Here is a 23,785-nt window from a genome sequence, read left to right on the forward strand (position 1 = left end):
ACATAAGGCTTAAAACAAATTGAGAGAAAACTAATACCAAAATCAGGAATCAAAGCCAACAAATATTAATATTATTTGCTATATTACTTAAATTTCATCTTAAAAAAACACACTAAGACATTTTGATTTTAGGTTAGAAGCTATTTTTGTTACAGTATGGAAGAAAACAGTAGGTGTGAAATTTAAGTATTTTGAACTAGTTTGTTATATAGTTGAACAGATTTGCTTGGGAAGTTTGAAGATTTATATAGTTGAGAGGCTGACTGAGAATTCAAACACTAGCAAATATTATGGAGTCACAGTTATTATAGGTCACTTGGGAACTGATCTGACACCTACAGCTCTTGCTGAACAAACCAGAGCTGTGCATACACCTCTGATAGCATCATCTAAGAAATGTAAATCAGAGACTGGGGAGACTTATTTATCTACTAGTTCAGGCCATTCCTTTTGGAATGTTTAAAAAGTCAAATGAACTGCAGAAAAAGGACCTGTCATTAAGCTTTATGTGAAGCTAGTAAGAAAATTAGGCTGATGTGGTTAACCAGCATACAACATGCTAACAAGAGACCAAATGATACAGAAAGACCAAACCAAGAGATAGATATTAAAGTCTTCCATATTTCTGGATGCCTGAGTTCATCTTGGGATGTAAAGGAAGAAATGCAAGGAAGTTGGGCACTTCCCCCCATCACGGGAGCTTGGTTTTACAGTTAATCTTCTACTTGGTTCATTTATCACGCAAAGAACGGATCAGAACCTGTGCCATCATATCATCTTCATCAGCATCATAATCCTACAAACAGATGATACAGGAACTCTTACTGCAGCAGTCATATTAGTTAATACAACATCAAGTAAATTCAAAAAACAGCCACCTCATCCTTGCATTTACTAATTACCCATTTTCTCTAAAATAATGAATAAACTGACTATTGAGATATCATCTACATGGATCAGACTTCACAGTAGCATCTATGTAAAAAAGCTGGAATTTAAGAGTCATCACCCTGTATTCCAAAGGCAAGGAAACACATACCACAAAAGTATCATACGAAAAGCGATGTCGCCTTTGAAGGTGCTCCATGAAGTTAGCACTCCTGTAGTTTGGATCTCCCCATGGCATTGAGGCACAAATTGGGCAGACCTACAAGGAAGAAAAAGGACAGTGACGATATGGAAGATTAAAGTCTGAGACTTGTGACAATTACTACTCTATATGCAAAAAGATTTTAGATTATTTTACTAGGGCTTTTAATAACAAAAATCAGATAAGCCTGAATTTTTATCTGATTTTTAGTCCTCCGAGCTGGAATGGTTAAGTCTTCTCCTTACATACTGAAAATTAGGATTATGAAGTACAGCTGTTTGCTTTGGAAGATTCCACCTCTCATTTCTCAATAAGAGAAAAGTTTCCTTGTACTCTTTTGCAAAGATCACTTCTCTCAGTGAAAGATCTTTTCCCCCTAATTTAATAATTTTGAATTCCAAAGAACACTTTCAAGACAAATGAAAGATTCCAAGTTAGTTCCAAGTTTTGCAATTCCCCTGGTATGTGAGAGAACAGTGCAGCTAAAGATTACAAGAGGAGATGCATTTTTTTTCCAAGTATTTTTCACACATGTTTATAGTGGTATCCTCTTGCTGAGGACCACATAGACAGATCTTAAACATTTATGATTTTTTTAAATTAATGGTGTTATCTTTATTACTGTGCACAATTTATTTCAAATCCCTGTCATTTTTAAGTAGAAAAGGATGTGAACTACATGCAATAGGACTGGAGACTGGTTACCCCTAGAGAATGTTTCTAAAACCAAAGTTAAGTAAAACTTAAACGTGTGAATAGCATACCCACTTTGAAAGAAGCAATTACAACTATGTACTGAATTTCAAGCAGCAATTCTCTAACTCACTGCCTCAAAGGGATTTAAGACTAGACATAACTGCAGTTCTTGAATCACAGGATTCATTACCACTTGTTTTGCATCCATGCTGTGCAGTGTTTTGCAGTGTTCTACTAGTCCTTCTTGATCAAAGTTTTTCTCACTGCAGTATGGACAAGGAAAGGTAAAGCGATTTGGAAAATTCCTGGTTGGGGTGGAGGAGGAAGAAAAAGAGACCATTTATCATTTTAGGAGCATTGGGAATAGCTACTTATCTTTCCACTTATACAGATTATGAAAACAATCTCATTCTATGCAGTTATGGCAAGCTAATTGTAAGAATCAGATTTTTAATTCCTATTATTATATCTTAATATCATCCATATTGATACAAAAGTAGTTCTCTTACAAATGTTACAAATGCTATTTATCCATTTGCCTTCTTTTACTTTTTTTTTTTTAAAAAAAAAACAAGGGACAATTAAACACCCAGCACGCTACAATACAGATCACTGCAATCATTTCCAACTTCCCTTCATTATAAATTACTAGGTTCAAGACACAAAGATAAAACTATTATTTAATATTCTCCCTCCACACATACACACGCCCTTTACTAAGCCCCCTAATCTTGAACTAAAACTTGCATGATCAACACTGGAGAGTAGAATAGCTTGTCTGTGCACATTCTGGTGTGGGATTAGGGTTTAATTTAATCTTTTCATACTATTAAACTAATTAACATGCAAACTGAGAGAAGAGGTAGAGTCTGTTTTTATTCCAATATTTAACAGTTTGCACAATGCTTTGTAACACTGTTAACTTTTTAAAACAAGATAAAAGGATTGCTCTCAATGAGAATCAATTTTGAGGTTTCATAAGGATTAAACATTCACAGCCAGCTCAAAAAAAGGAGTGTGTCAAGAGAATCACTAGTTACCTGGTGTTGTGAAGTGGTTCTTTAGTTACTGCTTTCACACCCTCCATTATATAATTCTGGTACTTTGAACAAGAAGCTGCGTGGCTCCGCATCTTTGAGAGATACATCTGGACAGGCAACAATTAAACAGCAAAGTTTACTTAAACTACTTGGAATGACTTTCAAGCTTTTTAACAGAAGTAAATAATACTTAAAAGAAATAGGCTTTCTAAAAAGAAAACACTGAACAGAGAAAAACATGTGGGCTGATGAGACAGAAAGCTCCAAAGGCTAGGGACTAGTTAACCTGTCACTTTGTTGCCTGTAGTAAGTTACAAGTAACAAGCTGTTCAGGACAGCTCACTTTTTGTAAGCTATAATAAACAAGTTTCATATAAAGCAAGTTTATCAAGTTGCTGAAGAGTCAATATGGATAATAACCTCGCTTTTAGCAACCCAGTGACACCAAGATCTGTGCTGCAGAATATTGTCAGATACACAGAATGTACAACAAAGGAACTGAAATGAATCTATTTCCACACTTTTTTACTTACAAAAGTTTGAGTTTTTTTTTTTCCCTGGGAAAAAAATCCTTTCTATGCTTGAAGTAAGGCTAACGATTGTTTTCAAAACATGCTTTTAATTAGTTCTGAATCTTAATAACCCTATACAAGCCAGGAGGAATGGTGGTATAAGAGGAGTAAGGGGTACAAACACAGGTAATAACCAAGATGGTTTAGACACCAACTAGCAGCATATGTGAGCTAAAAACATAAATAATGAATCAGGCTCCATCAGAAACCACCTGTAAATCTGACAATGCTGTTCCAAGCATTATCCACCACCAAAACCTCCATTTCTCAGTAAGGAGATCTCCATTTCAAGGCACTGCCATTTTCTATCAATAGAATCAGAAAGCGATACTATTTAGAAGCCCAAAGTGAAACCAACTGAACAGATACCTTACCTTGGTTATGAGAAATACCTAAGAATATGCAGCAGTGCAGCAGATAAAGAATTTTGTTTTAGTCACAAGACAGCTATAAAAGCTTTTCATTAACACAGTGATGTTCTTTAATAAGTTTTTAATTAAAAATTTTAGCTTCACAGCGAGCCAATTAATCTGAGAATTAGATACAGGCACACATGAACTATGAAGCTGCAGTTCTGCTGTAATATGCATCTAATTAACCTTTTCTTACTGTTTTTCCCATCTGTCAAGATATTTTCTCACACATTCAAATAATGCTAAGAAGTCTAAACTTACAAGGAGTGGGAATAATGGCAGGAAGGTGTCCTGTAAGGATTTAACATGCAGGATTTTTGCATAATAGTGATATGCACGGAATACACTGGTCACATAGGAGAGCTCTATCTCGCATCTGTTTCTGATGAAGCAAAGTCCTTCTGTTCAAATGCTGCCAGCATTTTAATTTGCATTTGCCACTTCCTTAAAGCATTACACCTTCTTTATAGCATTACACCTACAGAGACATTGTAATGTTCATTTTTAAACAACACAGCTCCTGGCACTCGGAACTCACTTCCTAGGGGGCTGACAACAAACACTGCGGAAAGAACATGAGTGTTGGGGCAGTACCTACAAAAACGAGCCTGTAACAGCTACCCAGACAAGCACTTGGCCTGTTGCCACACAGAAGGAAGCACCTCACTCCCTCCAAGCCGCAAGGGTTCCTCGAGGCTGCCCTACCTTTTTATGGCAGCCGTTGCATGTGGTCTCCGTCATCTCGATCTGCTTCTCGAGGTCCAGGGCCCTGCTGCCGGGGCCCAGGCTGCCGCGGCAGACGCCGCAGAGCGGCTTCTTGGCCTTGAGGCACTCCTGGAGGCACGGCGTGCAGAACCTGCCGGGGCAGAGCGCCGTGAGCCCGGCTCCGCGCGGCCACACCGCGTCCCGCCGGCGCCCGGGACGCGGGGCCCGGTACGGGCGGAACTGGCAGGTTTGGCCCCAAGCGCCGAGCTGCCTGCGGCCCCCCCGAGCAAGGCCGCCTCTCCCAGCTCATCCTGGGGCCGCCCCCGCCCCTCTGCCTAAGGAAGGAACCCAAGGCCCGGAGCCGCCGCCAAGGCCCCCGCGCCGCCGCCAGCCGCTCACACATGTCCGCAGGGCACGCGCACCGGGCTCTCGTACACCTCGAGGCACACGGGGCAGGTGAAGCGCGAGAGCGGGTCGTGCCGCCGCGCTGCTGCCGCCGCCGCCCGCTCCGGGGAGCGCGACGCGCCGCCCGCCACCGCCATCTTCGGGCGTCCGCCCCGCCCCCGCCCCGCCCCCGCCCGCCAGCCAACCGCGAGGCGGCGCGCGCGCAGCCGCAGAACCGCCGACACCGCCCTCCTGCGCAGGGGGCGTGGCCGAGGATACAGGGGAGGAGTCTAAAGCGGGGAGGGCGTGGTCGGCGGCAGCGGGGCGGGGCGTGGCGCGTAGGGGGCGTGGGTTGGCACAGAGGGGGCGGGGCCTGGAGACCCCCCCCGCGGCCGCAGCCCCCCCTACCCGGGGGTCCCTCGGCGCGGCCCCCCCCCCCGACGTCATGCCGCAGAGGCACCGCCCCCTCCGCCGCAGGAGGAGGCGCCGCTTCCGACCCTCTCCGTTCCTCTCCTTCCGCTTCCGGGGCGTTGCCGGGGCGCCGCTCGCGGGGAGGGGCGGCGGGGGCGGGGCCCGCCGGGGGCGGCTCCACTTCCGGCGCGGGCTGCGCGTGACGGAGGCCGGGGTTGTCGTCTGCATCCGGGTTAGCGGGCGCTTCCTGCCGGCGGCGCGGGGGGCCGGGGCGCGGTGAGTGCGGGAGGCGGCGGGGCCCGCGGTGCGGCGGGAGGGGGCGGCCCCGCGCGGGCCCTCCCGGCTCCGGCGCGGCCGCGCGGGCAGCCCCGGGCTCGGCGCGGGGAGCGTTGGGTCTTTCTGTCATCTCTCCTGGCGGGGGCGGTCCCGGGGCTGCCGGCTTCGGCCCTCGGTTTCCCCCGCGCGCCCGGCGGTGCCTTGGAGCGCGGCGGTTCCTGCGGCCTCCGCGCAGGGCCTCGCGGGGATTCCCGCCCCCTCCCGTGCGCCGGCAGGGGCGGGAGAAGCGCCACTTAACACCGCGGCGTTCCTCGGCCCCCCTCTCGCGCGGGGAATCGCCTCACAGCGCCTCGGCGCTCTTCTTGCTGCCTGACAGAACCTGTTGTCCGCGGGCCTCGCCGTAAACAAATCAGGAGAGGGAGATCTGTGAGGAAAGAGAAGTGATCTGTCTGCAGAGAGGGCCGAACTGCAGTTCTGCTTCTTGTGCTAAGATGCTAATTTTGGGCTCCAGGTTTCCTGGGATTCGCAGCTCCTGCCCTGGCGCTGGCGCGGTCCTGCCCGTGGGCCCCAGGGCAGGAGTTGGGCTGCTGTTTAGCTGCCCTGGGCAGTGCTGTCACTGAGCTCATCCCTTCAGCAAGCAGGGCTAGTCGCTGGCTGTTCATTTTGTGGTTTCTGTCCTTTTCCCCCTTGCCATGCATGTGTCCTATGGCTCCCCTCATTCATGTTGCGCTTAAGAGTGTTTTTCAATGTCTTTACAGGCTTCTGTTAAAATAAACAGTAATTTTATAGTTGTTGAAATGTATATCGGGTGGGAAGTCTTCCTAAAAGGCTGTTTCAGACTAACTGTACCTGATTTTTTTTTTCTGCGTTGGTTTGGAGCTGGGAATAGTCAAGACTAGGATTGTGCCTTCATTTAAGTAAAAATACTATTTTTTAAAAAAAAAGGCCTGTGATCTGCTTTCTGATCACAATTCCTCAAGCAGTCTCTATGGAGTCTGTTGACCTGCTGGTTGCCTTGGCTTTGGTGGCGTTAGGAACCTTCTTTTTTTTTACTGGCCCTTTACTGGGTAGGAGACAAGAATTCACTGAGATGAAAACGCAGTCAGCAGTATGTAAAAGATAGCAGTGTTGCAAACAAACACACACCCTAAAAATGCCTGTTCTTGCTGTCAGCCTTATGCTGTGAGATACCTTTGCTTTTGTTCTCTTGGCCAAACAATCCTCAATCTGGAGTTGAGTCTCCACCAGTTCTCTAGTAGCAGGTTGTCAGTACCGTGCCCGATTTCACTCTCCTGTGACAAGTGCTCAAGGACAGAAGTAGAGAGTGGTAGGGAAAGGAGGATACCAAGTTTGTGTAGAGCAACTTAGTGCTTGCCCAGAACCCTAAAGAGTCTCTACTGGGAGCTGCTGCAGTGTGAACCATTTTATAGGGCCCTGTGAGGCAAATGGGTGCTATCAACACCTGGGATTTTTGCAGCCGTATTGACTTGTCCTTTTTTTTCAATTTTTTGTTCCAGCAGAGTTGCCATTGCCGAAGATTCGTAATGCCAGATAATCAACCTCCTGCGGAAGAACCATGAAAGCGACGAGGTAGCTGCCAAGTGTGAGACAAAATCTGATTTCAATGGATACAAAATATAAAGACGATTTATTTAGGAAGTATGTACAGTTCCATGAGTGCAAACTGAATGCTCCTGACAGCAAGCAGCGTCCTATTAATGATGAATATTTGCGAGTGGCGGCGTCGGCCTTACTTTGCCTTCCCAAAATTGATCCCTTTTATAGATTCCGGTTGATAAAATTCTATGAGATGGCTGAAAACTCCCTGAGATCTCTGAAAACCTCAAGTTTACATTTTCTCCATAATGCATTCAGCATGCTTGAAACAGTTGGAATTAATCTCTTCCTTTACCCCTGGAAAAAGGAGTTCAAAAATATCAAGGTAAGACATCTTATATGTGGAATAGTAAGAATATGATTTTTTAGAACATGTTTCATGCAATTCCTTTAAAAATTTTCTTTCCATCTCTTAAGACAATGTAATGTGTGTGTGTATATATATTTACATTTGCCAACTGTACACAGTTGTAAACAGAAGTTGTAGGAAAGGTTAGGTTGGTTCAAAAGGTGACGTGGATTTTATATTGGTGAGAGTAGCCACAGTATAAGTCAGTCCTGTCTGTGTTCATAGATTAACCGTAAAACAGGGGAAGAACTTGCCTCATGGTTTTGTTCAGACTGTCCTTCTGCTATGCCTTCTTTTCTGCTTGGAGATGCATTTCCAAGGGAGAGTGATCAGGTGGCCTGTAAGCTCGCTCCAAGTTTGTTCCTTATAGTCTATCTGCTATTAATTTATATTAACAAATACTAACAGTCGATCCTTGCTTTTAATTAGATGCATTGCTGGGGTTCCCAGAAGTTGTATAACGACAATGAGCAAATATCTCTGAAATAAAGCTTCAAGAATCTCTCTCACTTGCTTGTGAGTTCTCAACACATGAAGCTTTAACTATAACGTACTTTTAGGTTGTTTACCTATGCCAGGATCTCAAATGAAAATGTAGGAATCCCCGTATTGCTTGGTTTGGATGCTGGAGGGCAGCTAGTGACCTGCTGTCAATTTTCGATGTTTCTTTTGCTGATCCTCATGTGCTTGTTTAAAGCTGCTGCAGCATTTCAATAATAAATGCTACAAGTGACTTGAAAGAAATATTTTGAAACCTATGCTGGATTAAAAACATTTCTGGCAGAGGTGTCTAAAACGCATTTTTTTCTTTCTGAAAAGATGCCGTTTCACAGTTAGCAATTCATTTGAACATGAAAGGAATATTTTTTGAGAGTTCTCTGTTTCTCTTAAGGGGAAACTTCTATTTCTCAAGATCGCTGCATATGTCTGCTTCATCATTAAGCTTAAGTTCAGGCTTTTGAAACGCTGGCTGGTCTGTTTGGAATATCTCTCGATGTGCTGCTGATGTTGACTTTGATTGTGCACTGTCAATCTAATGTTTGTTCCACCCAAGGATGCAATGGCCAAACTATTCCTGCTTGTAATCAAAAACAGTTTGAGCAGTGGTGAGAGCATAGCTCAGCTATGCCAGGTGCTAAGGGAACCAACTTGTACAAATTGGTGTATCTATGTGCATTTTTTATTTTTCTTTTTTCTGTCTCTGCAAATTCTTGTCTTAGTTTAAGATTAAAGAAAACAATTGTTCAAAACTATGTATATACTAAAGTGGTAAAAGTTGTTATTGTACTTAATGCTGAAGGTAGCTAAGTCTATCCAGATATTCTGAAATATCCCAGTTTTGCAGTGAAATTGGCATTTTGCTATTTCAAGTAAGGGACTTAAGCTTTGCTTGTGGTTTGGCATGTGCCTCTGAACTTAAAACTAGTCTTAGCTGCTTTTACAATCTCCTCAGAACTTCCTCTCAAGTGCTTTGCATAAGCAAGCATCTAGTCTGGAATAATTCAAAGAGGGCCCAAAACTGAAAATAAAATGTTTTAAGGACTGATCTGCAGTCAGACGGTGCTGATATTTCAAAGGCGTGATCAGCATGTTTGCTAATGTTGAATTCCTCAGATTGGGAAATTCAGTTTATTGGGGTAAATGAATTTATAACCTAGTAGCCCCGTTTAAAATCGACCCAGAATGTTTCTATAAGTGCATTATGATATGCACGGCTAACATGTTCCAGAGAATTATTTCTATTCTTAGATAACTTCTGTCTTTCATAATTTACTATTCACAGCAGTTCTTATCATATGCATGCCTGCAATATTACCTGCAGTACATATGAGCTAAGTAAATCTCGTTAGAGCTCTAGATTTAGTCAACAAATCATGCCAAAGTTGCAGAATTCCCTCGAATTGCCTGTAAATGCCGGTGTATAGCTTACTGATCTAAATCAACAGGGAGGCCATTATGCTGATCAGGATTTCAGTTTGAATGAAAACTCTCCCACTTTGAATTCGCTTCATGCAGAATTTCCATCTGTTGAGCAGGAGGGATGCAGAAATGGGATTCATCTTGCCACCAAAGTTGCATGTGTTCACTGTGGTTATTATTTCTGTTTGATTATATAGTATCCATCGATGAATTATGTGAACATCTGTTTGCCACAGAATTGGTAACCTAGTCTTCCTCTATTTTTCCCCCCCCCCTCCTCAGACCTATACAGGACCCTTTGTTTATTATGTAAAATCTACTTTAACTGAAGATGATGTAAGGCAGATTCTGAACTACATGGGTTATGTACAAGAACTGGGAACAATGTATAAGCTCAAAGAGCAGGTCGATGCCATTCAAGTGAAAATGATTTCGTTTGAACTCTTTTTGGCCAAAGTGGAGTGTGAGCAGCTTCTTGAAATTCACTTGCAAGTGAAGGATAAAGGCTATTCAGAGATTGATGTCATAAACGAACGAAAAAATAGCAGCGAAGATGTTCGAGGTTGCTCAGAAGCCATGAAACGACGTGCAGAGTGTAAAGAAAACTTAAATACTTCCATGGCACGCATGGTACTTCAGAAATCAGCAAGTGAGAGGGCTTCTAAAGATTATTTCAAGCCCAAAGTGAGCAAGCCTTCTAAATCAGTGGACACATACGATAATTATTGGGAAAGTAAGAAACCACCTTTGATGAGTTCACTGAGTCTCAGGAAAGAACCAATTCTAGTTGATGCAGAAGATGACATTAAAGATGAAATTATCCGTCCTTCACCCTCACTTCTGACAATGTCAAGCTCCCCACATGGTTGTTCAGATGAGTTTTTGCCAACTTCATCTCATCACAATGGCATGTTAAGAACAAATGTCCCCTATAGCTCCTATTTTTCTGCTCAAGACGACTTAGATTTATATACCGATCCTGATTCTAGAAGTATGCTAAATTTTAAAAGACAAGAAGCTATTAAGCCTGATGTATGGGTGTTAAAAAGTGATGCCAACCCTGTTTACCACAAACGCACGCATCTAGCCAAAGAGACAGCCTCCCTCAAGTGCCAGAACTGTGGCATACCTTGTGGCACTTCTGTTTGCCAAAAGTGTGACAATCTCTTTAACTGCAGGCAGGAATATCCAGCAGTGAAACAGAGCACCTATTCAATCAAACCCCTTCCAAACGATGGCTTGTCTCCTGCATCTGCTTTAAGAGAGAAATCTCAGTACACATCACAGACTCAGAGTCAAGAGAGAGCTGCTCAATTCGGTTCCAAATCCAAACCCTCGGGCTCCTCACGCTGTGGCTTTTGCAACCGCTCTGGAGCTGCAAACACTTGCACGTTCTGTTCAAAAGTCTCATGTGACACTTGCCTCAATGCTTACTATTATGATCCGTGCTGTAGAAAAAGCGAGCTTCACAGGTTCATGCCCAACAACCAGCTAAACTACAAATCGGCCCAGCTGTCCCACGTAGTTTATAGATAGACCTGAGGAGTCTGTTCTGGCGGGGAAGGCAAAGGGGAAGGGAAAGGGCTAGCACAACTCGTGTTCTGACTCCACTGATAAGAAAATACACTGACCTCATAGGCAATTGATATGCCCAGATATTTGGAACCATGATTCAGTGACCAGGTGCCAGTTCTTGTTTTTTTTGTGGCTTCACAGATGCTGCAGATGCATTAGAGTTCATGCTGCTATAATTTAGGTACCTTCTAGCTGATCGCTACTTTTCAATTTAAATTGGAGAGAAGAACAGATTTTTCTTTAAAACTTGGCAGCTCTTGTATTTTAGAAAAGTGACATTACACCTTTCTATTACAGTAGTCATCTCCTTGCCCAAATAAAACCATGCAAGTCTTTAAAACATAGATTAAAAAAAAATCATTTTCTATTGATTATGAAACTACTGCCAGTTTTTGATAGAGTATGACTTTTAAAACATGCAAGAAATACGTGAATGGCTTGTTTTGCCAACAAGGACTCATTTTTGCAGTGTGTATGCATTTCTTGATCTCCAAAATGCAAACACCACAGCATCTCTTCTTTTCATCTTTGTTTCTTCCTTCTCCCGTTATCACCCAGTTGTTTCTCTCAAGCTTATATAATCTGAATCGGAACAGTATGTGCTTTATTTTCTAGTGTTGCCAATATCATCCTACTGGTTTTTACTGTATGGTATTTTAAAAGGGTGAACCTGTTTCATGTCACTTAAATTATGCCTGGAGTGTTGTCTTTCCAGATGAGTACTGATTTTATTTCCTTTCTGTTGCACAAGTATTGAATACTGCTGTTTGTACTGTAAATAGGTGATTTGGAAACACTTTATTTTTAATAAATATTTAATATGTTGAGTTCTTAAAAGTGGTAAAAATCATTATAACTATGAAGTCTCTCTGGGTTATTTGTTCAGGTGACTTTGTTTTTCCGTGTACTGTATTTCATAGCTTATTATAGTCACTGTGGCAGACTGATATTATTGGCTCAGATTATTATTTTTTTTATGCAGTTCTTCCCCACCACTGCTGATAAGGCTCCCTCTAAACCAGCTGGAGTCTTGTCTAAGACCCTTAGGATTTTGGTTCTCAGTGCACGCTTTTCTTTATGGTTATGGGACTTGTAAGTATAAATGTTACGCTTGCTTCAAGCTTCATTGCGAAGGCTGTAGCGTAGTCCAAGTAAAGCACCAGCCTGGTTAAAAATCAGGGCTCATTTGTGACTCTTATTAAAGTAGATCCATCAGTTTTGGATGTGGATTAGGTAATATTTCCCTGTATTGCTGTAGCACAGAGGAAGCCTAGCTGGAGCCAGGACTCCGCTGTGCTCATCTTGTACAGTACGACCCCGTCCCACCTATTTTCACTTCCTATTAAAAGGAAATCCCCAAGAATCCTTAATCCTTCCAGCTTCTCTATTCAGACTAGCTAGTTAGAACAAAACATCAGGCAACCTAATTGGATGTGCAGAACTAAATGTGTTTAAAAATGTATGTAAAGAAATCTAGCTGAAGTGTAAACTATGTAGTCTACTTTGCACTAAAATTAATCACTTTTTTCTTTTAAGCACTGTTAGAGTCTAGGCTTCTAAACTTAAATGTCCATTGATCCTGTGTGACAGAAACATGCATGAATGATTGCTTTTTTTTTTTTTAATTTTTTTTTGGGTGTAGGGGGGAGGGATTGAGGTAGATAAAGGGGGAAACTATATAGGCTAATGATGTAAAATAGCTAGAAAAAATTAGCCATAATTGGGTGTCAGAAGCAGTATGGAAATAGGTGAAACCTGAGTCTCACAGAGGGCTGAGAACAATACGTTACTGTACAGTTTGCACTAAGAAACACAGTGAGCGACGACACACGTTTAGCAATCAGGGACAACTCCGAATCAAGTGACTGATGTTCCTGGCAAGTATTACCTTGCTGACCCTGAAGGTTGGGCTGAATATTGTTTGCGTGAATGATTTTAAGGTTTTCAAAATCTTGTATGTTTTTTTATAAATATATAAATATATATATAAATATATCACAAATGTAGATACATTATGTATATAATGAATTTGAAAAGTTTTAAAATACAGTCTAAGGGTGGTTTTCATTTTGGTGGTTACTCTGTTTCTGTTCATCTTTTGAGGTGTCATGCCTGTTTGGCTGCTATAGGATGTATCTTCTAGTTCAATTTCCATATGGCTATTCACACTACAGTAAATAACTAAAACTGTGATGCCACGTAATTTATACGGTGAACATAGCAGGGACTCTACTTGCTTTGAAAAAGAAAAGTCCTGTGTATATATGTCTTGGAATACTGTAGTACAAAACTGTGTTGAATTTAAGTGATACCATGCTCTATTTTTGTGTATCTTACTGTATGAGGTTGCTGTGATTGATACAGTAAAATATATGCTAATTTAAAATGCAGGTGTTTTGCATCTGATTTGTTAAAATTAACTTATGTTTTGAAGGAATTCAAAAATAAAGAGGCCTTTAAGAAAAGGCTTAACTCTTTTCTTAAAGCTGAGTGCATGTCGCTGTCTGTTCCCCAGCTGTGTTTTGCATGTGGAAATGAATCGATGTGCAGAGGGGATGGGGGGAAATGGGCAACTGTGTTTGTATCATGAGCCTCCACTTTCTGAAGCTGGCTGTGCTGCCTGGAGAATGCAGAGCTGCTTAAAAAAAAGAGAAAAAAGTCTGTCTGTCTGTCTGTCTCTCTTCTCCCTCCTCCTCCTCCCCAGGTCTCAGCAGCCTGGCTCTGTTCCGTGAGGGCATGTAAGCCAACATGCGAGCAGCCTGCAGAGGCAGGTTAGCTGTGGAGCTAACCTAAATTCATCTCCAGTCTTGAGTCTTCATGTCGTAAGCAGCTTTTCTAACCAGCTGCCGGATGTAAGCTGTATCTTGCAGAAGTTGTATAATACCCCTGAGCGTTTTTTTTTGGCACTTTGAGTTAAGCCTTTTGGCTTCTTTTTCATCCTACTAGCTTTGGAGCAGGATGATTTGCCAGGCTCCAAGCTGGAAGGGTGTGTTGTGTGTGCATGTGTGTTGGTTTAGAGCGCCTCAGGTGAGTGCCTAGGCCCCTATGATCCCTTTCCACAAGTCCTCTAATCTTCCAGTCTGAGGCTACTGAAAGTACTGAGCATATCTGTGCTGTAAAGATCAAGCTCAAGAAATAAACTGTAGAATATTCTTGCAGGGAATCTTATCTTACACTCTGTGCTTCTTGTGCTAATGTATTTCTGGTGCATATAAAACATGACTTGATGCTGACTTACTGTCTGACATTTCTGATTGCAGCCTATTTGCTCGTCTGCTTTGTCTTTGCTCTGAGCAGAAGCCTGACAGCCGTACGCCGTCGAGTCCTGTAGACCTGATGCTCCTTAAGCTTATTTTTTTGTGGCGAATGATTCTGGATTACAAACATTTAGTACATGTTGCTAATTATGCTGCAGTATCTTTTTCAGGGGAAGAGATTCACCTTTCCAGTGTTTGTTTAGACAGAGGGGCTGCTGTGAGTGCTGTGATGATTGTAATGTTGCCAGAGTGACTGAGACGGGAAGGCGGGAGGTGACTACAAATTAAGGTAATACAATGATGCATCTATTTTGTCTCTAATTTGGGAACTTTTCTGAAGCCAGTGGGAGTTAATTAGGCCTTTCACTATGGCCATTGCTGTCATATCTAAGCTGCAAGTTGGACTACAAATATTCCTGGCTGTTGTTTGTGAAAGACATTCCATGCTCCCTTCTGGAAATGATGGCATGTGGTTGTGCCTTGGAGCTCTTGCATGAAATTAAATAAAATCAAACATTGTAGGTTTTTTTTATTATTACTTTTATTTTTCTATGGTTGATTGCATCCCTCCAGAAAATATTTTCTACAACGTATCTTGCCAACTTGAAAATACACGGGTAGGGAAACAGTAATTATAGTAGCTTTCTGGTTTTGCACTCCTACATCCTGGCTGTGAATAACCGACTCTGAGGGTGACCTTTTGCATCGAGCCACGATATGAAAATGAACAAACCAGTGCATCAGATCTTACATGGCGCCTGGAGGAAGGCAAAAGGTCAAAAAAGGTTGATGCAGCAGCAGCTCTTTCAACTCTCAGATCCTGTGGGCTCGCTGCGTAGCGCGAGTTCCTCCATCTGAGGAGGGGAGTAGGAGAGCTGGGAGCAGCTGCGTGTTTTTCATATATATATGTATTTGTATTTATATATATTTCATATATATATGTGTTTGTATTTATATATATGTGTATTTTCATATATATATATATATATATATAATATGCATATATTTTCATTCTTTTTCACCTCTAAGAGTACCTTCTTTTTGCTGTTGCAGTGTGAGATGGGCTATGGGAACTCTGGCCTTGCTGAGTTGTTGCTTTATTGGGATCTGCCTTCCTGCCCTGACCTCCTGTTGGGAATAGCTGTTTTCCTGCCTGGCACGCGGCTCCTGGGCAGTCCTTGCAAGCAGGGCAGAGGCTGCCCTGCTCGTGGTGCTGCTGCTTGCTTCCTGCACCTCAGTGAGACCCACTTGCTCCCAGCTTTCTCAGATGCAGGATGAAGGGCTCGTGCCGGCCATGCTGCCGCAGGGACCTGCCCGAAGAGCTGGTTCTGACCCCGAGGAACAGCAGCGGTCCCCGAGGACACCCTGCAGCAACCACCCGCCCCGACCCTGGGCCTCCCGCTGCGGTGGCCAAGGGGCTGCGACTTTCTTGCTGACACCAAGCAGCTCCCTGTGCTGCCTGTGCCTAAAGCCAGGCACAGACTGCCACTGAATCTGGCAAAGCTTTGAGCAGAAAAGAGGTGGGCAGGTGGAAATGTTCCAGTTAAAAGTGAAACAACTTGCTCTGATTTCTTTCTTTTTTTTTTTTTTTTCTTCTTCCTCCTTTTAACATCATCAAGCAGAGATGTCTCTTCTAGCTTTCAAAGCCTGGGAGGCACTGAAGTCATGTTGTAGGTGACTTCAGGTGAGGTCAGAGGTGGTTTTAATCACTAATATTCCTTGCTGGTGGGGTCCTTTCCTGATGCTCCAGCTCCCGAATTTTGAGGGGCAGTGATGGCCGTGACACTGTTGTTCAGGTAAGGCGCTACCGCTGCAGCTCCTGCTCCGAGGTGAGGGTGTGAATTCTTTTGCACCTGGGTGATGCCGTTTGGGTGTTTGTCCTCCCTTGTTCTGGCCTTTTTTGCATCCCGTACTTGCTCATGGAAGACGATGCCGAAGCTCCCGTTAGCTTGAGCGGTGCAGGATGAGACCTGCAGTGCGAGGCTGACAGCTCGAGCGTGGCAGCTGCTCCTGCTCCTGTGGGTGTGGGGCTGTCATGTTTCCTGCTTTAGAAATCATTCTCATGATAGTCATGCTGTTCTGAGATTTCTTTTTTTTTTTTTTATCCTCAACCTGCTTTAAAAGAAACAACCCGCAACTCCTCAGCAAGTCCTTGGTGAACGAAAAATGTGGCTTCTCCTGGAATAAGGAAGATGGGTTTTGTAGCGCTGCCTGTGTATCATTAGCTGCCTTACCCAAAATTTCCACAACCAGTAGCTTGTTGCTAAAGTACTAACAGTGTGGGTTTTTCACTCACACCATGCGTGTAAATCTGCTTTGCTGGTTGCCTTCCACCTCGGAGAACTGATATTTGCAGATCCTGCTGTCTGGAAATAAGAATCCGTGTGGCCTCTTGAGGAATCTGCCAGATGCCCCCATTAGCGCAGGGTCGGGGAGCTGGAAACCTGCCTGTATCCCTGTAGGGCAGCAGGACATGTCGGCGTTGGGCTGAGTCCCGCTTGGAGATTCCCTCTGCTTCCTGAGGTGGAGCTGGGTGGGAAGGCGACAGGCGGCGCTGGGATCGGCCGTGTGCGGCTCTTCCTCGGCAGCGTGTGGCGCTGGCAGCCGGCAGGCCCTGAGGCGCTTGGCCCGCGTGCTTGGGTGCTCTGGAGGTTTCGGGCTGGCGTTTTCGGAGGTGTTCTCTCCCACAGGCTGCAGTTATGGCTTGTGAGGAAAGGGGGAACCTACCACGAGCCCAGCAGAACCAGCGCTTGGGCTGCGTGAGCAGGAGAGGGCTCTAGTGGCTGCAGCCAGCACGGGTTGACTCAGTGACAAGCAGAGGACAAGGCTGCCATCTGCCATGTCACCTGTTCCAGACCCGTTTTCTCTGGCTGCATCCCTGGAGGAAGCCGTAACCCCTTCTGTCCCAAGCGTCGGTTCGGTGCTGCCGTGAACCCCCTCTCCGAGCGCCTGTTCCCTCCGGGAGCTGCCGTCGGGAAGCAGCTCCTCTCAGCCCAGGGAGATGCGCTGAGGAGAGGAGCCCGTTCCCAGCTCCCTTTCTGCTTCATTCCTGCACCTAAAAAGGCAAAGCTGTTCCAGCATCTTTTCCACGCAGCAGTGGATGAGAAGATGTATTCCTATAGTTTCAAGAAGCCTGCTTAATAAGCTGGCTTTGGGCCACCGCAGCAGAAACCAGCGGGCCGCATGCGTATGCTCGGCCTCGGGGAGAGCAGGGAAGGGCCTTTCATCCTCATGGCCTCTCGCTCTGGGATGAGAAACAGCCTCTTTGGGCAGCTGCTGTTGCATCACTATGATTCAATTTACTTATTCCCCAGGCCTTAATGCCGCAAGTTTCTCGGGGAAGTGTTCCTAATGGCGGGAGGGGACGAGGTGGCGCGTGTGGCATTTTCTCCTGTGCTTCGCTGCAGAGCGGTGGGAAGTGGCTATAGGTGGCACTCTGGCATCAGGTACCGCTCGTGCCCGGAGCACTGGGAGAGTCTGGCCTGAGGGAGCCACATCAGCCTGGGCCACTTCTTTGTGTCCAGCCTGCGCGAAAGGGGAGGAAGGGCAGAAATGAAATGGAAGGGATAGGATAAAGCTTCAGGCAGGAGAGCGTCAGCTCCGTGCTGCAGGAATGCTGAATCTTGTGGGCATTGCTTCACATTAGAAGATCTGGCATTTTGGGTGCTGCAATTTTTAAAATTGTTTTTCACTTGGACCCTTAGACTTTGATTTCTGAAGCATGCAAAAATCCACTACTTTCCATTGCTACTCGTAGAATCTTAGACTATTTAGAGACATATCCAAAAAAAAAAAAAAAAAAACACCTCTTCTGGCAGCACTGGAGCCTGCCTGCAGTGTTTTATTCTTTGATATGAAGTTTTCTCCTGTTCAGAGATGAGTTAATTTTAATACTGTGAAATAGAGCATGACAAGCACACTGCCATATGTACCAGAGTGAGCATTATGTGCTGCTTAATAAGATGACACTCCTGCCCAAGAACCTCATCTCACAATGAAAGAGAGAAGATGCAGTATGCGGATACTAATAGGTTGCACCTAATTCCACTACCTGCAACTGGAATTAAATTCTCGCTTTAAGCTGTGTCCAAAGCCCACAGCTTAAAATACTGTTAAATGTTGCAATGGTCCACTGCGTTCAACATCCAGCATCTGGCTGGTCTTGCAGCCATCACTCTACTAGGGTAGAGCTGCTTTGCAATCCTGGGGAAGGGCTGAGGAAGAAAACATTTCCCAAAAGTTTCTCAGAGGCTTCTTTGCATCCCATGTCCCTGCAAGTAAAGTCTATTTAGGAAGTGGTTGGTGGGTTTTTTTTTTCCCTTCCAAGTTTGCTGCTGCTTTACGACAACTGCCTTGGTGAAATCCTGTCCCCATGGTGACCTTGTGCTAAGGGAAATTGATTGTACTTATCTTATAGCTGGCCTTAGAATCACTTAAACCATCTGAAAACTCTGAGTGAAATGCATCAAGGGCATGAATTTCCATTCCACAGGAAAAAAAAAAAAAAAAAAAAGATGAGAGATCCTAGAACATGTGTAGCTGCAGAAATACACCATGTATAAGACTCTGCCACTAGCAAATCTGACTGTTAGGAATGACCCAAGCTAAATATTCCTCATTTCAGTCTGAGCATAGGGCATAATTACTGTGTTTTTCTTCTCGTCTGTTCCCGACTTTGTAGTCTCAGAGAAGGCGTAGGTATCTTTTGATACCTTTTAGTGCTTGATTTATGATAATTCTTTTTGCTTTCTTCTTGTACTTCTTAATCCTTTTCAATGGGCCCAAAGCATCTTGGCAAAATGACTTTTACTGGGCTCAAGTAGGACAAGGCTGCCCACATGTCCTGGGAGCGAATGTTGCTTTGACGCTGATTTGATTCTGTTTTGCTGCCTGCAGCTTATCACTCAAGCTCTCCAATGAATAACTTTATTTCCTCAGTCAAATCATTTCCATACGACTAGATAATAGCTAGAGGCAGTGATTTTTCTGTCAGTGCTTGGCACTGTGGGGTTTTTGTTCACAAGTCATATGGCCATCTGAAAAGTAGTCTTGAAGAACAAGAATCATATTTGCTCAGAGTGACAGGGTGAAGTGACAGGGTATTTTTATTTCCACAGAAATTAAAATTCATCTTTTTTTTTTTTTCTGCAGCATAGCTTAAATCCAAAGGAAGGTTCATCCACTGTGAGCAGCCACCTTCCCTGTCAAACTGGAAGTCATGTCCCAGTTCTTCCTCTCGCACACTGTGAAATGTGGTGCTTCCCCAAAGCACCGGCTGAGCTCCTGGGCACGTCCAGGCTTCGTGTCCAGACTCCATCCACCTCCCCCTGTAGCTGAAATGTTTTACCAGATTCACTAGTGTCATGAAATCTGGCAGCTCTGCCCCAGAAGCAACTTCAGAGAGGTTGCTCCCTGAAGCAAACTCTATTCTATTCAACTCTGTTCTATCTACGGGTTTTCCCATCATTCAGTTAAGAAAAAAAGAAAGAAAAAGAAAAAAGAGCATATTTTTAAGTGGTTTTGTGATTAGGGAAAATTGTCTGCTAGAAACCTGGCCGAGATACCAAACTTATTCACTGATCACGAGGCTGCTGTCTTCTGATCATGACTTTCTCTTATATTGGAAAAGAAAAGGCCTAGCACAGTAATATCTGCGCTGGCTTCCTGCAAGTGGAACGCCACTGATTGAGTTAAACCCGATTCACACAACAAGAGCGGGAACTGAGGATACAGAATTAATGCTAGATAAAGCCATAAGTGTGAAATGCTCATTAAAAACTATCATGCCACAGAGTAAAAGAAACATGGAAGAGAAATAATACCTATGCCAAACAGCAGTACGAATAGGAAGATAAGAGGAGAAAGTTATTGACCTGACAGTCCTTCAAAGAGGAGAAGGAAAAATTGGTTTAAAAAATGAGCTAGATAACAAGGCGGTATCTAATGACTCTACAAGCAAAAGTGAGTCTTCCTTGAAATATTATAGTTTTATATTCTAACTCGGAGGAGCAAGGTAATAACAAAAGGAATTTATAGATTTCAAAGGGAATATTAATTAGAAACAACTTGAAAGTGCAAGCAAAGATTTATTTAAAGTGATATATTTCTAATGGAAATCAGTCATGTGTTTTCTTGAAACAACTTGGAAGTTGGTAAGACACCAAATCTGCTTGTGTTCAAAGTAGACTTTGAACATTAAAAAAAAAAAAAGAAAAAAAAAAGTAAATCAAAGACCTTCTAGGGTGTGAAATATCCAGTGTATACTGCGAGCTGCTGGGGAGCTGGTTGGTTAGTGCTGCTGTCAGGGCTAGAAAACATACCGAGCGTTTGCCAGGAGAGGTTAGTGTGAGTTCTCTCATCTTTCCAGCACGTTTTCAGCAACAAGACACTGATTCTTTTGCGGCTGGTTGGGCTGGGACCTGTCCCAAGCTGCACACCGAGGAGGGTCCGGCCTTGCCTTGTTTTTGCAAAGCTGGGAGCTGATGTTCACCCTTGCGACATACGCAGACAAGGCTGCCGGGAAGAACACAAGAAAGTTGCTTTCAGGGAAGAGGGGGATGATATTTGGGGCACCTGTGTGTGACCCGTGGTTGGGAAAGATGGAGGTGAGACACTTTTTTTTCTGGTTACATTTTTTGCCTCTTGCTTTGATTTCACGTTCCAGTGCTTTGTCAGCCACTGTGTTGCTCTGCTTAGGTCACCTGGAGCTCGTTTTGATTTACACCAGTTGAATCTAGTCCATAACAACTACTTTTACAACGTCACAGCATGCTCACCTCCATGCACTTTTGGGATATGTAGGGTATATACGTGATTTGTTGTATGGTCTTTACAGACTGAAGGAGAAACTATACAGCGTCCTGGTGTGACTGAGAATCATGCTCACCAGGTGACCTCTGGAAGAGCTTAAAGTACTAAGAAAATCAGATTTGACCAGAAAAACAAAGTAGAGTTGTTAATAAAGCAGGGAGCCTTGCTGAATTGACAGTGACAGAGCATTTTAAGATATTATTATTTTCCTTTCCTGGACCAAAAAGAAAACTCTCTGCACCAATAGGATCCTGCTCGTGTGTGCGTGTGCTGAAGGCCATGAGGCATGAACTGATCTACGTGCACCAGCTCCCCTTTGCAGGGCGAGTGTGAAGCATTGTGAGTGTTAATGCTCCTTTGCAGAGAATGGGACTTGTAGGCCTAATGCCTTCAATAAATCATAGGAGACTAAAATTGGGACAGTCTTTCCACAGTTCAGTTGGGAAAAGCAGGCAGGTAGGGGCATAAAGGAGATGCCACATAAAGGACATAAAGGATCGCTGAACTTGTAAATGCTGTTTGATCCCAGCAGGTCTGTTCCCTTTTAGATGACTGCATGAAACACGCAGACCCTTGACACCGTCTGCACGGCTCAGCCCTTATCGTTTGTATGAAGCAGCCACGAGGTGGAAGAGTTTTCTCAGCAATGACATTAAAGGAGACCCCTGCGTGTCCCCCGCTGTGACCTGCACAGTTACAGTCCCTGCTGATGGTTCTAGGCAGGCTTGAGCACTACTTGTCACATTGGGGTTTTTTGCCCTTTACTTTCCAGGCTTTGCCTGACCCTAAGGCAGTAGCCCAGGCCTGTACTAACCCTTGACTCGCCACACCAGGGGCTGCTCCGGGACCTGCTGCTCACCAGCTGGGTGCCTGGTTCTCCTCTGCTGCAGTCCCACCACTGAGGTTTGCTCAGAAACCTATGGCAAGGGCTGAGGTGGAGCGCTGTGAGCGGGGAAGGCAGGGAGGGAGACGTGCTGGCTGATTTCTGCTGGCATCAGACCCCAGAGGGGACACCCGTCCACCCTGTGCACGCCTGGCCCTGGGGCTGTAGAGCAGGACCGGGCTGGTTTAGAAAGAAACTGGGAGAGAGGCTTGGAAATCAAGAGTTAAACTCTGACCGGCTGAACCTTAAGGAAGCAGGCAGCATCCAAAGCACAGGGACAAGTGGGATGTGAGAAGCCAGAACTTGCAGGCACCGGGAATTGTGGGTGGCATTGAAGAGCCAGATACAAGAGCAGAAGCGTATATTATAATATGTATTTAATTACAGTCACAAGCGCCAAGCGGGGAGGGAGGAGCACATCTCGAGTGCAACATATGTGTTATCTCATGCCTCTAAGTATACAAGCATAAGATTAATGTCTATTTAACAAAAAGCTAGAAGTTTAGTGTACAGATGGTAGGTAGTTGGGTAAGAGCATGTGCAGCTTGTAGCATAGATCTGTCTTGAACGAATGTCGTCACCTGGCATTGTTTTTCACACAGTGTTATCCTTCAAATCCTCCTATATCCCACTTCCAGAGATGCTGAGTTGCTCCATCAGTAGCTATATTCAGGAAATCATAGGCCAGTGAGTCTGACTGCAATAAAGCTAGGTAAGAGTCTAGTGATAGTAATAAGAGATGAAATCACCAAACGATAGAAGGAATAAGAGCTGATAAAAATCAGCCAGCATAGCTAAACCTTATCAGACAAATGTAATAGGGCTTTTCACCCTCCCTTTTTGTAAGGTGATGCAGTGAGCAGACACACACGCACAGGAAGCAGTGGACACAGATGTCTGTAAGACATTTGACATAGTGAGGCAAAACAGACTGATATGTAAGATAAGCAGGCACAAAATGTACCTGGGAGATAGCAAGGTAAAAGACACAACTGACATACTGAAAAAACTCATCACATGAAGAGTTTAGAGCCTTGTACTGGCAGGTAATTAGTGAAATCTCATACCATACTGTGCACAAAATAAATAGGATCAATGCTGTTTGCAGAGGGGGAAACAGAGGCCCAATGAGATGACAATTCACAAAAAGTGAGAAGAACAAAATTGATTTTTTTTTTAAGATTCATTTCACTAGTATGCTGCATTATGAGCTGGTGCATCCCTGCTCTAGCAAAATAGTTGTGTTATCTTGAGAGGGAATGAGGCTTTACAAAGAACCTCAGGAGGCCTCAAATATCTTCTCATTCAGGCATTTTTGTTTCACTATTTTCTTCTGAGCCTATTTATGATGATTTTCTTTGTCCTTATGAATCTGATCTAACCTATATTGAAAGAGAAGTTAGCTTTAAACCTGCTGTTACTGCAATCCAAAATACTAGGAACAAGCTTTTAGGGAAATGTCTTTTGACCTTGCTGATTATATTGCATCTCTGCTTTTCTAAGCTTAGAGCACTCATCTGCTTCATGGGCACAATCAAAATCAGCGCTGTTTCTTTCTGCTCTCTGTTTGCTCCCTAAAATGAGATGGTCTGGAGGCCGGAGAGGTCGGGTGGTAGTTTGCAATGCCCTAGCTGCAGCCGACGAGCTCAGAGACCCCCAGCTGGGCTTTGCAAAGTCACCTGCCTGCTGAGGAGGGGTAGCGAGACCGCAACAGCAGCAGAGGTGGGAAGGGATCACAAAGGATCTACTCTGTTTATGTCTTTTATGTCTCTCTGTAAAGGGACATA

The 23,785-nt window shown here is 44.1% G+C and overlaps 2 protein-coding genes across 3 annotated transcripts; one reads left to right on the forward strand and one right to left on the reverse strand.

Moving 5' to 3' along the window:
- Nucleotides 1-488: 488 nt before the first annotated feature.
- Nucleotides 489-5,065, reverse strand: RNF114 (ring finger protein 114). 2 transcript variants are annotated; one of them, XM_088528536.1, is made up of 6 exons: nucleotides 4,916-5,065; nucleotides 4,517-4,667; nucleotides 2,827-2,933; nucleotides 1,977-2,091; nucleotides 1,040-1,147; nucleotides 489-796 (listed from the first exon to the last, which is right to left on the reverse strand). In XM_088528536.1, exons 1-6 carry the CDS (start codon nucleotides 5,056-5,058, stop codon nucleotides 731-733), a joined length of 690 nt encoding a protein of 229 aa, XP_088384662.1. In that variant the 5' UTR covers nucleotides 5,059-5,065; the 3' UTR covers nucleotides 489-730. The 2 variants fall into 2 exon arrangements, with proteins under 2 accessions (XP_088384662.1, XP_088384671.1); XM_088528545.1 differs by having other exon boundaries at nucleotides 4,952-5,061.
- A 2,021-nt stretch (nucleotides 5,066-7,086) lies between these two features.
- On the forward strand, nucleotides 7,087-12,267 carry SPATA2 (spermatogenesis associated 2). Its single transcript, XM_010217652.2, has 2 exons — nucleotides 7,087-7,529; nucleotides 9,756-12,267. Exons 1-2 carry the CDS (start codon nucleotides 7,212-7,214, stop codon nucleotides 11,007-11,009), a joined length of 1,572 nt encoding a protein of 523 aa, XP_010215954.2. The 5' UTR covers nucleotides 7,087-7,211; the 3' UTR covers nucleotides 11,010-12,267.
- The last annotated feature ends 11,518 nt before the right edge of the window (nucleotides 12,268-23,785 follow it).

The sequence above is a fragment of the Tinamus guttatus genome, unplaced genomic scaffold, assembly GCF_059628265.1.
Source record: "Tinamus guttatus ecotype Peru unplaced genomic scaffold, ASM5962826v1 Tinamus_guttatus_pri_ptg000027l, whole genome shotgun sequence".
Classification (NCBI taxonomy): domain Eukaryota; kingdom Metazoa; phylum Chordata; class Aves; order Tinamiformes; family Tinamidae; genus Tinamus; species Tinamus guttatus.

Coding starts and splice junctions, on each gene's coding strand:
- RNF114 (XM_088528536.1), bottom strand. CDS start 5,058: ATGGCGGTGGCGGGCGGCGCGTCGCGCTCCCCGGAGCGGGCGGCGGCG. Junction 4,668..4,915: donor CGCGTGCCCTGCGGACATGT/GTGAGCGGCTGG, acceptor CTGCCCCGGCAG/GTTCTGCACGCCGTGCCTCC. Junction 2,934..4,516: donor GCAACGGCTGCCATAAAAAG/GTAGGGCAGCCT, acceptor TTGCCTGTCCAG/ATGTATCTCTCAAAGATGCG.
- SPATA2 (XM_010217652.2), top strand. CDS start 7,212: ATGGATACAAAATATAAAGACGATTTATTTAGGAAGTATGTACAGTTC. Junction 7,530..9,755: donor AGGAGTTCAAAAATATCAAG/GTAAGACATCTT, acceptor CCCCCTCCTCAG/ACCTATACAGGACCCTTTGT.